The sequence below is a fragment of the Schistocerca gregaria genome, chromosome 3, assembly GCF_023897955.1.
Source record: "Schistocerca gregaria isolate iqSchGreg1 chromosome 3, iqSchGreg1.2, whole genome shotgun sequence".
Classification (NCBI taxonomy): Eukaryota; Metazoa; Arthropoda; class Insecta; order Orthoptera; family Acrididae; genus Schistocerca; species Schistocerca gregaria.
This window is the reverse complement of record NC_064922.1, coordinates 432,225,711-432,243,611: the sequence shown is the minus strand read 5'-3', so window position 1 is coordinate 432,243,611 and position 17,901 is coordinate 432,225,711. Positions and strand designations below refer to the sequence as shown.

Below are 17,901 nucleotides of genomic sequence, written 5' to 3'. Positions count from 1 at the left end.
ATTTGGCCGGAGGATAGAGTTTCTCACGAGCGTAAGCATGATGGCGGTGTCCCGGTCACTGCTGACAATTTCGGCGCCCGTCTTCCCGCTCTACGTCGCTCTCGCAGCTATAGCAGAGGGTCCAGCCTTGCCTTGCACGGAGTCTGCTACAGCCATTGGTGAGTTTCTCTCACTTTGAAACACTAAGGCATAAATATAGCTGCACACCACTTTTCAGTCAAAAATAGAAAACAGTGAACAGATTAAAACCGAACAGCACACAATATATTGTTCTCCAAAACATTTACAGCTCAGGGTTTCGTTTATATTTAATGACACATTCATGTATATATTTATTCCGTCTCGTTGACTTCGTAGAAGCAGACAAGAAAGTTTCTGTAGAATCTTAACTTTTTTTATCTTACGAAACGCGTGAAACAATGTCTGTTTTACAATGCATTTTTAGTAATACTACCGTGTCTATTTTGTAAACGTTTGCGTTGTGTTACAATTATTTTGTAAAATACCTTTCGTACCCACACGTTACCTCTATAGTTTCATGCTTATGTGCTTAAAATGTCTGAAGCGAACATTTTTTAACTGCGCGCTACCTTTCATCCTCGTAAAGAATGTGAAAAAACTTAGTTCTTCCATAATTACCGTCAAAGTATGCATTTATATTACTCGTTCTTTAAGTCTGACGTATGTGATTTCGGTTGCAGCAGCAGGACTCTAGGCGACAGGAATTTCATCCCATTATCGGTGTATCTGTTTCAGGTATCGAATTGACTGGCATCAAACATCGCTCGCTCGTCAACTTTCTGGTATTTGTGTTTTACTGTTTGGGACCGATTTCTATAGCACTAGCAGCAATGTTGTTACGAAACTGGGTTCACTTTCTACTGCTTTCATCTGTCCCCTGCTTCATTCCGTTGTTGCTTCATGGGTAAGTTCTTTTGTAACTATTACCTTTGTGTTCTCCTTAATTGCTCAACACGTTGTGATCAGTTGTATCGTAGCTCTCCATCCTAATTTTTTATCATCTAGACGTTTCGCAAGTATTACCTCCATTCAGAATATTAAAAAAGATATAACGTAGTGATAGAGATTCATGAGCTCTTTATAATCAGTTACCTATACAGGGTGGTCCATTGATAGTGAACGGGCCAAATATGTCACGAAATACGCATCAAACGAAAAAACTACAAAGAACGAAACTCGTCTAGCTTGAAGGGAGGAACCATATGGCACTATGGTTGGCCCACTAGATGAAGTTGCCATAGGTCAAACGGATATCAACTGCGTTTTTTTTTTTAAATAGAAACCCCTATTTTTTATTACATATTCGTTTAGTACGTAAAGAAAAATGAATGTTTTAGTTGGACCACTTTTTTCGCTTTGTGATAGATGGCGCTGTAATAGTCACAAACGTATAAATGCGTGGTATCACGTAACATTCCACCAGTGCGGACGGTATTTGCTTCGTGATACATAACTCGTGTTAAAATGGGCCGTTTACCAATTGCGGAAAGAGTCGATATCGTGTTGATGTATGGCTATTGTGATCAAAATGCCCAACGGGCGTGTGCTATGTATGCTGCTCTGTTTGCTGGACGACATCATCCAAGTGTCCGGACCGTTCGCCGGATAGTTACGTTATTTAAGGAAACAGAAAGTGTTCAGCCACATGTGAAACGTCAACCACGACCTGCAACAAATGATGATGCCCAAGTAGGTGTTTTAGCTACTGTCGCGGCCAATCCGCACATCAGTAGCAGACGAACTGCTCGAGAATCGGGAATCTACAAATGTCGGTTTTGAGAATGCTACATCAACATCGATTGCACCCGTACCATATTTCTGTGCACAGAAATTGCATGGCGACGACTTTGAACGTCGTGTACAGTTCTACCACTGGGCACAAGAGAAATTACGGGACGGTGACAGATTTTTTGCACACGTTCCATTTAGCGACTCTAACAACCCTACCACAACAAAGGTCAAAAATTAATTATGATTGTACTGTTGCTCACGCTGCTAAATATTACATTTTCGGCAACAACAAAGTTATATTATGTGGCAGGTATCATTAGATCACAGTTAATAAAGTCACTTCTAGAAGTAATGAATGAACTAGGCACTCATATTTTCTTGTTTCCCACGCTGGTCTCGTCGTGAACTCCTTGCTGAATCGTCGAAAATCTAGGTGGTGATGATTCCAAGCTCGGATGCAAAGAGGCCTAGGTGTTATTCTGCGATATTCAATAGTTTTATAGATGTGTTTCATAAACCATTCTTGAAGATTAAATTTTAGCAAGTTAGGACAATGGCGCTGAAAAAAAAAGTAATCAGCACTCCGAATTTAAGTTACACTTCTTTTTTATTACTTTTGTTACCACATCACTTCACAATATAAAACATACTTGAAAATATCTTCCGCACTGTTAAAGTTCACATTTCATAAACTGACTGCAATTCGTGTCTTTTCAATATGACGACCAAGACTTGACTTTCTAATAACCGCTTACGCGCCCAAAAATCAGAGTTACAAGTAGGTCAAAGATCATAGAGACAAAAGAAAGAATACACATAAGAATAATGTCATTGCAATATAAACATATCGATGTATCAAAGTACCTCTACATTAATGAAAACAAATCTGAATGTTGTCACAGAAATATGTTAACTATTTTACAGAAACACAGTAGAATATTGCTGGTATCGAGAAGTTGAGGTGAGGTGCCGTAATGGGTACGCAATTCAAGTACCATTACATGACGATGCGTCATTCACCAACAGCGGTAACGTAAAACGGCATAATATGCACTGTTGGGCAACGGTGGAACCTCAGCGAGCTTGGCAGGTTAATTTATGGTGCAGCATTATGGGAGGAAGAATAATTGGGCCCCATTTTATTGATGGAAATCTAAATGGTGCAATGTATGCAGCTCGAGTGCGGTTGAAGCGGTATTGAATAGCATATTTCATGACAGGTGGATAGGTCGTCGAAGCACCATATCATGGCCCGCACGTTCACCGGATCTGACGTCCCCGGATTTCTTTCTGTGGGGAAATTTGAAGGATATTTGCTGTCGTGATCCGCCGACAACATGCATCAGCATGTATTGTCAATGCATGTGCGAACATTACGGAAGGCGAACTACTCGCTGTTGAGAGGAATGTCGCTGCACGTATTGCCAAATGCATTGAAGTTGACGGACATGATATTGACCATGTATTGCATTAATGTGGTATTTACATGTAATCACGCTGTAACAGCATGCGTTCTCAGAAATGATAAGTTCACAAAAGTACATGTATCACATTGGAACAACCAAAATAAAATGTTCAAAAGTACTTCCGTTCTGTATTTTAACTTTAAAAAACCTGACTGTTAACAACTGTTCGTCTAAAATTGTGAGCCATATGTTTGTGACTATTACAGCGCCATCTATCACAAAGCGAAAGAAGTGGTCCTACTAAATCATTCACATTTCTTTACTTACTACATGAATATGTAATAAAAAGTTGGGTTCCTCTTTTAAAAAACGCAGTTGATATCCGTTTGACCTAGGGCAGCGCCATCTAGCGGGCTAACCATAGCGCCATCTGACTTCCCCCTTCAAGCTAGACAAGTTTCGTTTTTTGTAGTTTTTTCATTTGACGCTTATTTCGTGAGATATTGGGCTCGGTCACGATCAATGAACCACCCAGTATACGTGTGTTGAACTGTTCCTAATGAAAGTCGTTAAATGGGTCGATGACGGCAATGGATGGAATGTTATGTGGCAGTGGAGGTATTAACAGCTTGGTGTGAGTTATGTGGAAACGTTGTGATGGAGCTTTCAACAGAGTCTTTATTTGTAGAACGGACAGAGATGGAATGTACTGTGCTTTACAGTAACGATAAATTTCAGAATGGATTTATCGATGAAGAAGAAAGGGCCTTTGGGATGAATGTGTAATGTATGAAAGTGAAAGCGGTATTTACTGTTAGAGGTGTGGCATAGCCCCAGTATCAATGAGAAGACGAGTGATAGTGGGAGTTCTAAGTTCTAGTTTGCGGAATGCGCTGGATTCCTAGAGGTACTATTGAAATGTGTAGTGAATGGTGAGCTTAGGTAGCTGATAAAGGTTGCCTGTGGAAGAGGTTAGATGGATGTAAGAAATTGAGATGAATAGATTTCATGTCAAGGATCAACAGAGACTGATAAAAACTGAGGGAGAATTTCTTAAAAATAATAAAAATCTGCAATTTATGTGTCACGGTGGTGAGCAGGTTTCATCCTTTGTTAGCTTTGTTTCAGACAGATACTAAGAGAGGTTTCCATGTAACCTTGCAGAAGAAAGTTAGTCTTCGCTATGTTAATGTTTTAGTAATATTTGCTTAATGGTGCTGGACACTATAGTGGACGTTGAGGAAACAAACCAGTGACTGGTTAGCCTATGAACATTCTCTAGGGTCTGGTGGGATAGATCAACACTGAGGAAAGAAACGAGTGACTAGTTAGCCTGTGACTATTCCCTAGCACCTGGCGGGATGGATTAAGAGGTACTAGAGGTGCAAAAGAATATTGTGCAGACAGAGTAGATGATGTACTTCAAAGAAAGCGAGAAGACTGATTCAAGGGCAATGAAGGCATTATTCTCGGCGTTCTGGAGTTGGCGTCTTGGGAAATGCTTCTCAACATCTTGAACCGGGGAGAGTTTGTCATAGAGCCCCAAAAAACATTGTGAATTAACATCTCCTAGGAATAGACCAAGTGTGGGAGGTAGGAAATAAGGTAGGAAGAAACCCTCCATCCACGACAGACAAACGTTACACAGTCCAAGATTACATGGACTGTGCTTTTATAGCAAAATCTGACTAGCTCTTATGCAAGATCCTTGAGTTCTCTCGTCAACGATTTTTTTTTTTTTTTTTTTGCTTTGAAGTATCTATCCCCTACCCACAGGGCGTCCGTAGGTTTAAAATATGCCTCCTGTAAACAAAAGCAGTGGCGATGACCATGTGGTAACAGTGCTCAACATGCGTTCTGAACACATTCATGTTCAACTGTAGTTATAGAGATATTGGAGAGGAGAATAATGTGCGTGACAGGGCTGTCGGCATGGAGTTTTGAGGAACTTATGGCCTGCTCGATGCATCCGTTTCCCTCAACTTTCATTTGAACATTTTTTTTCGGTAACGCCAATGAAAAACAACATAAAACAGTTTCATCACCACAGACTACAATAATTGATTCTAACACAGAAACTTCCTTATGAAAGTTCCCCTGCAGAAAGAAAGTTGTGGCTGAGTCTGGAGCTGAAGTCTCAACACCCGAACCAGAAACAGCAATCGATGTAACTAATCCTACCTCGTATATCATAATTAACAGCTAAGAGTGTCTTGGGTTAAAATATGCGATAACAGTAGCAAAAACGTGCCAGCAAACGTGGGTCAACATACGAGTTGTCTGCTTCAGCACGATACGTTACAATTTACTGTACACTCATAACTTAAAGGAAGTCTTCCATGTGTCATCCTCACATTTTAATTCAATACTGTACTCGTCTCTATGTCAAGTTACGATTTTTTTCAGACACTACAGATCATTTCGCAAATCTTGATAAGACTGAACAATTCTAGAGTAGCAAGGTTAAGTTCACCCTGTGCCACTTCAATTAATGGCTTTTTAATTGGCTTCAATTCCTGTCATGCCCCACTCCCCACCCCCTTTTCAGGCAACTGTGCAATGATGTCACAGGATAGCTGCCAAGATAACGGACTATGGCATAACAAGATGGCTTTAAAGGTGTCGGACTATAGCGTTACATTATGATATCAGAGAAATGGAGCACCATGGCAGACTGTGACACGCGAGATGGGAAACACATAACATAAATGCTGACTTTAATGCAAACTATGACATCAGATATATTGTGGTGCTGCAGTTGCTTACCCCCACCATTCACCGACTGAGCGAAAACCTGCTATCCGCCTGTCACTTCTGTTCTGTTCATCATGATCTAAGGATCATGAAGTGTCAGAAGAGATCAGTTACCACATCCTACAAGAGTAAGAAGAAGAATGCTGTCACATTTGAATGTAAGTATTTTTACTAACCATATCCTGTCATAGCTTTCATGTGTTGGGTCCGTATGTGCGTGTGTGTTCTTTTCAAGAGACAACAGACACACCATGCAGCATTACTGCCATGTTGAAGCTAGATACACATCTCTTCGAGCATCTATTGGCTGCACTGCGACCAATCGTTAATCTGCAGTAGTGCACACACGAGCTACCAGATATATTTGATCAGGACACATAACCATTCACAAAGCCATAGTTAAGGGGCTCTAGTGTAATGCTGTTGGCACAACATATAATTCAATGGCCTGAAGATCAAAGCCAGTAAATGTAGGCATAAAAGCACGTGTCTGTCACGTAGAAATGGAAATTAAGAATGTCAAACATGGTATTAAAGTAAAATTAGCCTGATGGGTTAGAATGAGCTGTGTTGTGCAACACCACACATTGTTAGCCATATGACCACAGAGTACGACCCATCTCATTCTCCTCAAGTCATTTACTGCTTTGGTTTGAGGCTATCATAGTGATGTATGGAGATACAGCACTCAACGTAGCATCTGGAGACTCCTCCACTCATCTGTGCCATTAAAGTGTTGTGAACGTAAGTGACGTAGGAAATGCATTATTGGGTTTATTAGCCAGACTTAGTCAATGGCAGCCAATTATTAAAATTGTATTCAATGATGACATGACCATAGCGTTCATGTGAACAACATAAAGCAGTGTATGAGTTTATAAGTGTGTGCAGTGTCAAAGTCGTAAACTATTACCCCCATAAGTATTAACTCCATGTATTCTGAATTTAGAGATAGAATACCAAAGTCCTCTCTTGCTTCTATATATCTTAACTACAAAAAGGCTGCATTTTTGGAGTATAAGAACAGTTATTTGGAGAATACTGTACAGCTGTTGATGAAGTGAAAAAGAACTATCTGAAAGGTGGTATACTGCACCCAATGTATGCTTTTTGACGTACGATAGTATAATAATCAAGCATAGTTTTTATTAATTTCACCATTCTCTCATTCAAGTACGAGTTTTAAAGTTTATGAAGAAGTGCATCTATCATAGCTCACTGAGTAAGGTATCTGAGGAGGTTACTATGAAAATAATAGCGTCATCACCAAACTGATTGAGCTACTGTGGCTGCACATTTTTAAAGGAAAAACCGATATATGAAAAACTTATTTTATCTGGCTTTGTCCATATCATAAAGTTTATAACAAGGTTCACATTCATAAGTAAGCACATCACTCTAACACTTGATACAGCAATCGAAAGGAGTATCAAATATCGTATAGCAAAGGTATCAGAGGTACTGAAAACACATAATATTTCAATGCATTCAAACATTATAGCCTTTCTATAAGGTTACTATTAAGGTCAAGAAGTACCTTACACAATAATTTTTAATTAAGCACTTGAATAGGAAATGTGCTTCCTCTTCCTTCATTTGGAGTCCATAGCCAGCTGCAGAATCTAGATATATTCAGGGATGATTAGTTCCAGAAACATCAGGATGTGAGGGCTTAGTAGTGAGTTATTAGATATGTTCAAAGTATGGGTTGATGGGCTGGTGTTCAGAATTTGCAGTATACTTTCAGTGCCCTCACTTAAATTAACAACTGACACTGTTGATCAGCATGTATCAGGTTTAGAATCAAGTATCATAACTTTATTATTTTTTAAAGACTGAAAGCATGAGTGATAACAATGAACTGAGTATACAACCCAGCAAATTCTTTCTTATATAATTGTAAGCAAAGATTATATATATATATTTTTCTTTTTAAAGTTGCATACACTGTGACACGTGATATTTATGTGCACATGCTGAAAAATGTATCTCCCAGTCACTGAAGTATATTTAAAGGGCGAACATGTTGAAACGTGTAGGACCAATGCAGCCTTCTTGTAAATAGTGGTGATGATGATGACTATGGCAGAAAATGGTGGTAAAACTATATGTATGTAGCTCATTTTCTTTTCTCTATGCAGGTGAGCCATAACCATATGATACGAAAGTAGTGTTTGTTTAATACAACATTAACTTAAAACAACAGCGGCAGAAAATGTGTAACTATGGGAATGATGTTGGATCTATGGAGTGCTGGATTTTGAAAATCCTTGTTTTAGCGATACATAAGAAATACTATCCATGGATGAGTGGGTTCATTTATGTCACATTTTAACGCAATTTGCTACAGTGTTCAATGGAACTGCTCAAGCTCCTTTAGTGACTTATCCGACCATAACAGTTGCCACTGGGAACTTCCCACAAAGAGTTACACTCTATACTGAACGTGTGTGCCCCCATCTGCAAGAGCATACTTTTAAAAACTTTATGTACGCCAGGATATTTTAGGGGACCCATTAATGTGGCAGCTATCTATATACAGATTCTATGAAGGAATCTGTACCAAGCTGATGGAGTTTGCACACAAAACTCAGCATCCACCATATGAAATACTATAGTATATAGTACTCCGTCTTCAGGCCACAAGTGACCCACCGGGACCATCCGACCACCGTGTCATCCTCAGATGAGTATGCAGATAGGAGGGGTGTGTGGTCAGCACACCACTCTCCCGGTCGTTAGGTTGGTTTTCTTTCACCGGAGCCGCTACTATTCGGTCGAGTAGCTCCTCAATTGACATCACGAGACTGAGTGCACCCCAAAAAATGGCAACAGCGCATGGCGGCCTGGATGGTGCAAATAGTCTGCGGCCTCGAGCTCGGCTCCAGTTCACCACCGTCAATGGAGAGTGAAGTTTTGACAATGCCAGCCACTCGTGCTGGCGAAACGTCAGTAAAATCATTAGCTGATCGTCGGCCGAAGAACCCGAAAACTGAAACCAATAGGCGGTTTCTCAACAAGTGGCCATGAAAGCGCTGAAAATTTTGTACTGTTTTTTTTTTTACTTCACATTAGCGAGTCTGTAATTTGTTCTGTATTGTTATCATATTTTTTTTGGCCTTCATGACTCCTGCATCGAACAGCCATGTGTCTGCTTGCTATAAAAAAGGCGCTTCACAGCTCAAAACTGTGAAATTAATCATCTTAGATGTTCAGCAAGTTTTTAGTATATTGTTTGCATTGTCCTTATTTCATGTGTCTCACTCAGTCACTCTAAACTAATGTACTGGAGCTCCTCTCGTTTCTGCTCTACGACCATTTATACACTACCGTTTGTGGAACTTGCAACACCAAGAAGGAAATGCATGAATTCAGTTAATTTAATACCACCAGTTAGGTACATGACAAGTAACAAATGATAACATTTTCAAATCTGTACATGTCCTTTGAGCCCTACTATTCAGTATGTCGTGTAGCCACTATGCACTGCAATTAGTGCTGCTGTATGCCATGGCATTGAATCAATGGGGTTCTGAATAGGTTTCTGAGGGATCTCCCTCCACGCAGTTTGTATCTGTGCTAACAAATCTGTTACACCAGTTATTGGAAGACCGTGAAGCACCAGGTGCTGACCAACCATATCCCCAAATATGTTCGATGGGTGACATGTCTGGCGAACGTGCAGGCCAGGGAAGCAATGGCACCAGTCGTTCTTCATTGAAGCCTTGTACATTTCTCGCAACATGTGGCCAGAAATTGTCCTGTTGAAATATGGTCAGTGGAGATGCATGAAGCAGGGGGAGTACCTCAGACTCCACAACCTCCATTAGGTTGCTGTTCAAAGTGCCCGCAATAGTTACGAGGCGAGATCGGTTGTTGTAACCAATGGTGCCCCAAAACATCAAACCTGGTGTTTGTCTGCTTTGCAGCTCCAGGTTGCGCTCACCACGGTACCTCGGGACACGTATGCGGCCATCACTGTAGAACACTTAGAAGCGTGACTCATCGGTAAATATTACAAGTCGCCACCCAGCACCCTAGTGACGGTTTTCACGTACCCATTGCAGTCGGAGGAGCTTGTGGTTTCTGGACAATGGAAGCCGAGGTAATGGCATGCGTGAAACCAGCCCGACCTCCAGCAGACAAGTGCACACCTGTTGCACTGCTCCAGCGAGGAAACAACACTGTGGAGGACGCTGTACGGTCCGTAATGGCCATGTGGGCAAGTTGACTGTCATCCCGTGCTGTGGTCATGTTCCGTGGTCAGGTTCCCTCTCGTCACGGCGTAAGACCTTTCTCTATCCACTGCTTCCACACACGCATCACTGCCGTACCAGCATGCCTTGTGCGAGCCGAAATGTCACGGTATGACAGCCTCGTTTCCCGGAGACCGATCATTCTGCCCCGTTCGAACTCGCTCACACGCCGATATGGCTCCCTTTGACGTCGACGAGGCATACTGACACTCACTGTATTGTTTCCACCTTCTGTGACAGCTGTGCACCGACTACACTAGGCGTAACACAGACCCTGTCGGACCGACACGAGAGGGCTCTCTGCTCGGCCTACGTGTGTCCCATCTCGCTGCAGAACGTATCACTAGTGCTTGCACGCTCGTCGCTGGTTCCACCAAGTGTGGCGCTATTCGGTTAATTCCTTCTTGGTGATGCACTTTTCACAAACAGCAGTGTATTTTTGCTGCTTATTTACTTTTCCATCTTTCTTTACTTTACCTCTTCCGCTACTGTTTCTCTTTTATTCTCCCCTCTCATTCCAGTTTCCCCTCCGAGATATGTCTTGAACCAGTTGCTAATGTCAAGCAACTGCATTCTCTTTTAACGATCTCTGCTAATTAGCACATTATTCCTCTAGTTCAACGTCTTGGCTTTCACTGTTAGTGGCACAATTTTTTTAACATCTTGCCCACCGCTCTACTCCTACTGCACATAAGTATCGATAATGATACCAGCATATTTATTTCCCCTTACATTTTTTTCTAATTTAAAGATCTGAGATAAAAACTGAATGACTGACTCAAGTTGTTAAAGTTCATAACTATCTTAGGAGGTTTATTCAAACAGTATTGCCCTCTTATATATCACTGATGCACAGTTGGAGATTACAGTACTCGTAAGGGTACAGGTGAGTGCTGTTGCAACTATAATGAAATGGTGAGTTTTGCAGCCTGATGTGTTCTCCTTTCTTTCCGTAGATATTTACCAGAATCTCCGAGATGGCTACTCAGTAAAGGACGACCAGAAGAGGCTCTGAAGGTTCTGGAGAGGGTAGCAGCAACAAATGGAAAGCCCCTACCTTGTGACACGTTGTTGAAGCTTAATTACCTGTCTGAACAGAGAACTCCAAACATGGGTATCAGAAGCATCGTTACCAACAGGAATCTCTTTAAAAATACAGTTTTATTACTTATTAGCAGGTTTGTGAATCAAATTTTTTTCATATAATTTTTTAAACTCGAACGAAAATGTCAATCTTTGGCTGTGGATGGTGAATATATACTTTTAGTTCATTAGATCCAAGTGAAAGCATTGTTTAAAATAAAAACCTGGAATACATGACGGTTGCTTGCTGATGACTGAAACCGATGAATCATCGTAGTGGTAACATCTGACTTGGATACGTACTTCATCAATTGCATTGCACAACTCCACTGTGAAAGGGTTTTTAAAATTACTCTTATTTTGAAGCTAAAAATTTGTGGTTTTTCTGCTTATAAACGTATTAGCTACTCATGTATACATTTTTAGTGGAATTTATACAGAATGTAAAAATTCACTGATCGGCCAGTACATTATGATTACCGACATACAATGCATGTAGTATCAGTGACAATGCTGTCTGTGTGTAGAATGGGGAAGCCATTCAATGTATCTGAGTTTGACCAGGGGCTGATTGTGGTGGTCCAGAGGCTCGAAACGAGCATTTCGCAAACTGAACAACTTGTCCGATGAGTGCTGTGGTGAGTGTCTTCAACACGTGGCCAAACGAAGGTGGGGCCACATCCAGACGTCGTGGCCTAGAGCAGACATCTCTCATTGTAGATGTTGGACGTCGCAGGCTGGGCAGACTGGTAAAACTGAACAGGCAGCGAACTGTGGCGGAACTGCAGTCAGACTTAAATGCTGGGCAGATTATAAGTGTGTCTGAAAACACAGTGCACTGAACACTCCTAACGATGGGCCTCCGCAGCCAACGACCCATGCATGTACCAATGTTAACACCACAATATCGGCAATTACGACTGACATGGGCACTCGACCATCAGCATTGGACGTTGGCACAGTGGCAGATCAATGTATGGTGTGATGGGTCAAGATACCTCTTTCACTATACCTTTGGAAGGGACCCATCCTTCGTCTTACAGGGGAACAACTCCTGGACACCTATACTGCAGGTCAGAGACAAGCTGGCGGGGTGTTCCATTAAGCTGTAAAACATTCATGAAGGAATCCATGGATCCAGTTGAGCTCGTGCAAAGCATCGTGACGGCCAAGGAGTATCATACACTAATTGGAGACCACATATCCCACCTCATGAAGATCATTTTTCAAGAAGATAATGCGCCATGTCAGAAGGCCTTGAGTGTTATTGGAGTGGTTCAAGAAACAAAATGGTGACTTTCAATTGACTTGCTGGCTCCCCAACTGGCCAGATATGAACCCATTTGAACACATCTGGGATGAGACTGAATGTGGCGTCAGCGCTGATCATTCCTCTCCCTGGAATTTAGGGGAATTAGGTGATCTGTGCGTGCAGACATGGCGCCAACTTCCTCCAGCGACCTGCCAAGGCCTCAGTGCTTTCATGCCACACAGTGTCGCTGCTGTTATCCGTACCAAAGGTGGATAAACTGGCTATTAGGTAGATTGTGATAATGTTCTGGTTGGCGAGTGTATATTGTGAAGAGATGATTATATAGTTGCGTCATTGATGCATTGTAGACTAACCATGACAAGCAGCCAACAGGGTAGCTCTCATGACTTTAAAAGGCATTTAACCAGCTACCACTGTTAAAAAAAGCCTGTTTACTTTACTAACTCTTTTGATATGGAGCTCACAGACAGTCAGACGCATCACAGAAGTATTGTACCACAATACCATAGCATACTAGACCACAAGGCTTCCTGCTAACGTCTAGAGAGTCTATAGATTACATAAATGCTCTAGATGTTTCCGTAATTTTTTGAATTGTTTATGTTATGATCTAGATCTCTTCAAGAGTCACTTAGGGCCATAAAGGGTCCAACGTCTGGTGATTTCATCTTGAAAGGAAGAGAGAAGTGCAGCTGACTATACAAAAGCCTCCCACGGTATTTCCTTCTCGTGATCGGCTGGGTAGAATATACGCGGCATTTGAGTAACTACTGGACGATCGACGGTTTCTGGGTCACTGATTGTTCTTCGGTATTTCTTTTTCGTGATCCGCTGGGTCGAATATAGGCGGCATTTGACGAGCTGCTGGCCAATTGATGGTTTCTGGGGCGCTGCCTGTTATTACCTGCAGGGGGAGTGCGTGCCAAACGCAGTTCAGGTGTGAAAAGCGGTTCGGCCACCATGGCACCTCAGTTCGAGAATACTCAGCGACTGATTGGTAGGCAGTGCTGGGAGATGGTAGTAGCTCAGGACTTCGACGTCCATTGGTTCCCATTGCATGTTACTGTCGTTTCACCTTTTCGTGATCGGCCGGGTTGAATGTAGGCTGCATTTGAGGAACTGTTGCCATATCGACGGTTTCTGCGGCGCTGCTTGCTCTTCGCTATTACCTTTTTGTAATCGGCTGGGTCGAATATAGGCAGCATTTGAGGAATTGCTGGCCGATCGACGATTTCTGGAGCACTGCTTGTTCTTACCTGCAGGATGAGTGAGTGCCACATGCAGTTCAGATGTGAACAGTGGTTCGGCCTCAATGGCTCCTCAGTTCGAGAATACTCATCCACTGATTGCTTGGCAGTGGTTCGACGTCCTTTGATTCCCAATGGATGTTACTGTCGTTTCACTGCTCTTACCTAAATCAAAGGCGGAGGTTGTATCAGGCAGGTTGTCAGGCAGGTGTGTTCAGGTCGGTGTTGAGAAGGATGATGGCACTGTGTCACGTTTTGGCTGGAGCTGACTGCGATGCACAACTATGTACTTCTTTTATAATAAATAAACAAATAGCGTCTGGATCATATCCTTTATTACCGTCTACTGGTTTAAATATTGCTCTGCAGATCATCTTCAGGTCTAGTTGGAGCAGAGAAAAGCGGGAACACCAACCAGAATTATTACCAAAAATGTGATATTTTAATCATTAACATCAATGTAACAACAAATTAATGCACAATTAACAACAGAATATTATGAGGAACCACACATACCTGGCCCCGCAGACAAGTTTGCCAATTAATGTAAAATATAAAAGTACTGGGATGTATACGTCATAGAACTAAACTAAACGCCACCCAAAACAGGCCATGAAGGCCCAACAGTACCGGCCAGGCACCGTCTCATCTCCATTCCACAAGCATCACTAGATGTGGATATGGAGGAGCATGTGGTCGGTACACCGCTCTCCCAGCCGTGTATGTCATTTCACGAAATTGGAGCTGCTACTTCTCAATCAAGTAGCTCCTCGGTTTGCCTCACAACGGTTGAGCGCACCCCGCTTGAGTGCAGCGCTCGGTGGACCGGATGGCCATACACACGTCATGGGGTAGTGTATAAAAACAGTCAAAGAGTTTTCTCAATCACAAAAGAAGTGAAATAATTAATGAAGTCAGGGGCTCAAAAACAGGATAATGAAGCAGATTTCCGAATGTGTGATACGTTTTTTTTTTTTTTTTTTTTTTTTTTTTTTTTTTTTTTTTTTTTTTTGAGTTATCACTCTTCCGACTGGTTTGATGTGGCCCTCCACGACTTCCTCTCCTGTGCCAACCTCTTCAACTTAGAGTAGCATTTGCAACCTATGACCTCAATTATTTGCTGGGTGTATTCCCATCTCTGTCTTCCTCTACAGTTTTTGCCCACTAAAGCTCCCTCTACTACCATGGAAGTCATTCACTAATGCCTTAATAGATCTCCTTGTCAGTGTTTTCCACATATTACTTTCCTCACCAATTCTGCACGGAACCTCCCATTTCCTTACCTTATCAGTCCAACTGATTTTCAACATTTGTCTGTAGCACCACATCTCAAATGCATCGACTCACTTCTGTACCGGTCTTCCCACAGACAACGTTTCACTATCGTACATTGCTGTGCACCAAACATACATTCTCAGAAATTTCTCCCTCAAGTTAAGGTCTATGTTTGAGACTAGAAGACTTCCTTTGGCTAGGAATGCCCTTTTTGTCAGTGCTAGTCTGCTTCTGATGCCCTCCTTGCTCCGTCGGTCGCTGGTTATTTTACTGCCTGCATACCAGAATTCGTTAACTTCACCTACTTCGTGACCATCAATCCAGATACGTTTCTCGCAGTTCTCATTTTTGGTACTTCTCATTAATTTCCTCTTTCTTCGATTTACTTTTAATTAATATTCTCTACTAAGAAGGCAATTCATTCCATTCAGCTAATCATGTAATTTCTTCTTCACTCACGATACCAATGTCAACAGCGAAGTGTGTAGGTGATATCGTTTCATCTTGAATTTTAATCCCACTCCTGAACCTTCCTTTTATTTCCATCATTGCTTCTTTGATGTACAGATTGAAGAGTAGGGGTGGAAGAGAACATCGCTGTCTTACACTCTTTTTAATCCAAGCACTTCGTTATCGATCGTTCAATATTATTATTTACTTTTGGTTCTTGTACATATTGTTTGTTACCTATCTCTTTCTACAGCTTACCACCATTTTTCTCAGAATTTCGAATCATCTTGCACCACTTTACATTGTCGAACACTTTTACCAGGTCGACAAATACTATAAAATGTATTTTGGTTTTTCTTTAGTCTTGCTTCCATTAACAACCGCAACACATTGCCATTACCTTTCGTAAAGCTAAACTGTTCGTCATCTAACACAACTTCAAATTTCTTTTTCAGTGTTCAGTGTTCTGTATATTATTCTTGTCAGCAAATTGGGTGCATGAGCTGTTAAGCTGATTGTGTGATAATGCTCGCTCTTGTAAGCTTTTTGGCAAAAATCAGATTGTATTTCGCCAGACTCGTACATTCTACACAACAAAGTGAATAATCGTTTCCTTGTCACTTCCCCCAATTATTTTAGAAATTCTGGTGGAATGTTATGTATCCCTTCTGCCTTATTTGACCTTAAGTCCTCCAAAGCTCTTTTAAACTCTAAATCTCATACTGAAGCCCCTATCTCTTCTACATCAACTCCTGTTTATTCTTCTATCACGTCAGACAAATCTTCCCCCTCATTGAGGCCTTCAGTGTACACCTCTCCTCTGGATTTAACAGTTGAATTTCCGGTGCTCTTTTCATGTTACCACCCTTTCTTTTAATTTCACCAAAGGTTGTTTTGACTTTCCTATGTTCTGAGTCAGTCCTTCCGACAATCATTTCTTTTCCGATTTCTTCATATTTTTCATGCAGCCATTTCGTCTTAGTTTCCCTGCACATCCTGTTTATTTCACTCCTCAGTGACCTGTATTTCTGTATTCCTCAATTATCCTCAGCATTTTTGTACTTCCTTCTTTCATCGATCAGCTGAAGTATTTCTTCTCTTATCGATGGTTTTTTCGCAGTTACCTTCTTTGTGCCTATGTTTTTCTTTCCAACATCCGTGATTGTCGTTGTTAGAGATGTCCTTTCCCCTTCAGCTGTACACCCTACTGAGCTATTCCTTATTGTTATATCTATAGCCTTAGAGAACTTCAAGCGTATGTCGTCATTTCTTTGTACTTCTGTATCCCACTTCTTTGCATATTGATTTTTCCTGACTAATCTCTTAAACTTCAGCCTACTCTTAAACACTACTAGATTCTGGGCACGCCTTACACCCCAGTATCTGATTTCTGAATCTCTGTCTCACCATTATGTAATCTGAATGAAATCTTTCCGTATCATCTGGCCTTTTTCAAGTATATCTCCTCCTGTTGTGATTCTTGGAAAGAATATTCCTTGTTACTGGCTGAAATTTGATACAGAACTCAATAAGTCTTTCTCCTCTCTCATTCCTTGTCGCAAGCCCATATTCTTCAGTAACCTGTTTCTGTATCATTGCAAGCCCCCCACCCCTCTCTCCAATTACTTTGCGAATGCTATATACATGCGGACATATTGCAAACTCTGTTGCACTACCTACATCACAACACGGAAATATTGTTTCTTAGTGTAGAATATGGCCTTCAGCAGAGAAGACGTGCAAAACCTACATTCCTTAGCGGCAATACTTAATAAATTCTTTAAGATTTTTTACCATTTGACATCTCTCTCTATGTGGATGGGGCTCGCAAAGTGTTCTCTCATTCGCAGGATAAAGTCGGAGATTGAAAGATGTCACCAGCACCTTTGATGATTTCCACCCCAACAACTGAACAATGAACCAGCCCTCCTTGAAACACTGTCTCAGGTTTAATTGGGAACTGACCAGAAGAATGAGGGCCTATACTCGCTACATCCAACGTCTCGTGACGGAAAAGAATGAGCTGAGTTCCAAATACTCAATGCACTTCAAAATGTTGCTTTCGAAAAGACCACACAGTGTGTTCCAGTCTTGTATAACCGACCGACGCTGGTAATATAGACTGGTATTCATATTCCAATGTTGAACTGGCGTTCTACGAAGTTTGTCCTGTACCATTGTCACTCATATCACCCATCCAATTACGCACAATCTCTCTAGATGTGCGCACACTGAGGAGGTTAACATTCCTTGTTGGTGTATAGTAGCTACGAGCATGACACGTTAGAAAGTGTTGTGGTTATTGTTCAGAAGAAGTAGAAACGTATGGTGTATGCATGATGTAACTCCAGATGGAAGGAGTTTGAAACATTTTATGTAAATCACTTGTGCTATCAATTCTATAG

At 41.5% G+C, this 17,901-nt stretch overlaps 1 protein-coding gene across 2 annotated transcripts in view; it reads left to right on the top strand.

Annotated features, from left to right (window-relative positions):
• The window catches only part of LOC126354441 (solute carrier family 22 member 7-like), a 199,177-nt gene that overhangs the window by 126,236 nt on the left and 55,040 nt on the right, over window positions 1–17,901 (top strand). For both annotated transcript variants that reach the window (XM_050004128.1, XM_050004127.1), the window contains 3 exons: window positions 1–158; window positions 757–925; window positions 11,125–11,346. In XM_050004128.1, coding sequence (XP_049860085.1) covers window positions 1–158; window positions 757–925; window positions 11,125–11,346 — 549 coding nt within the window. The remainder of the gene's footprint in view (window positions 159–756; window positions 926–11,124; window positions 11,347–17,901) is intronic.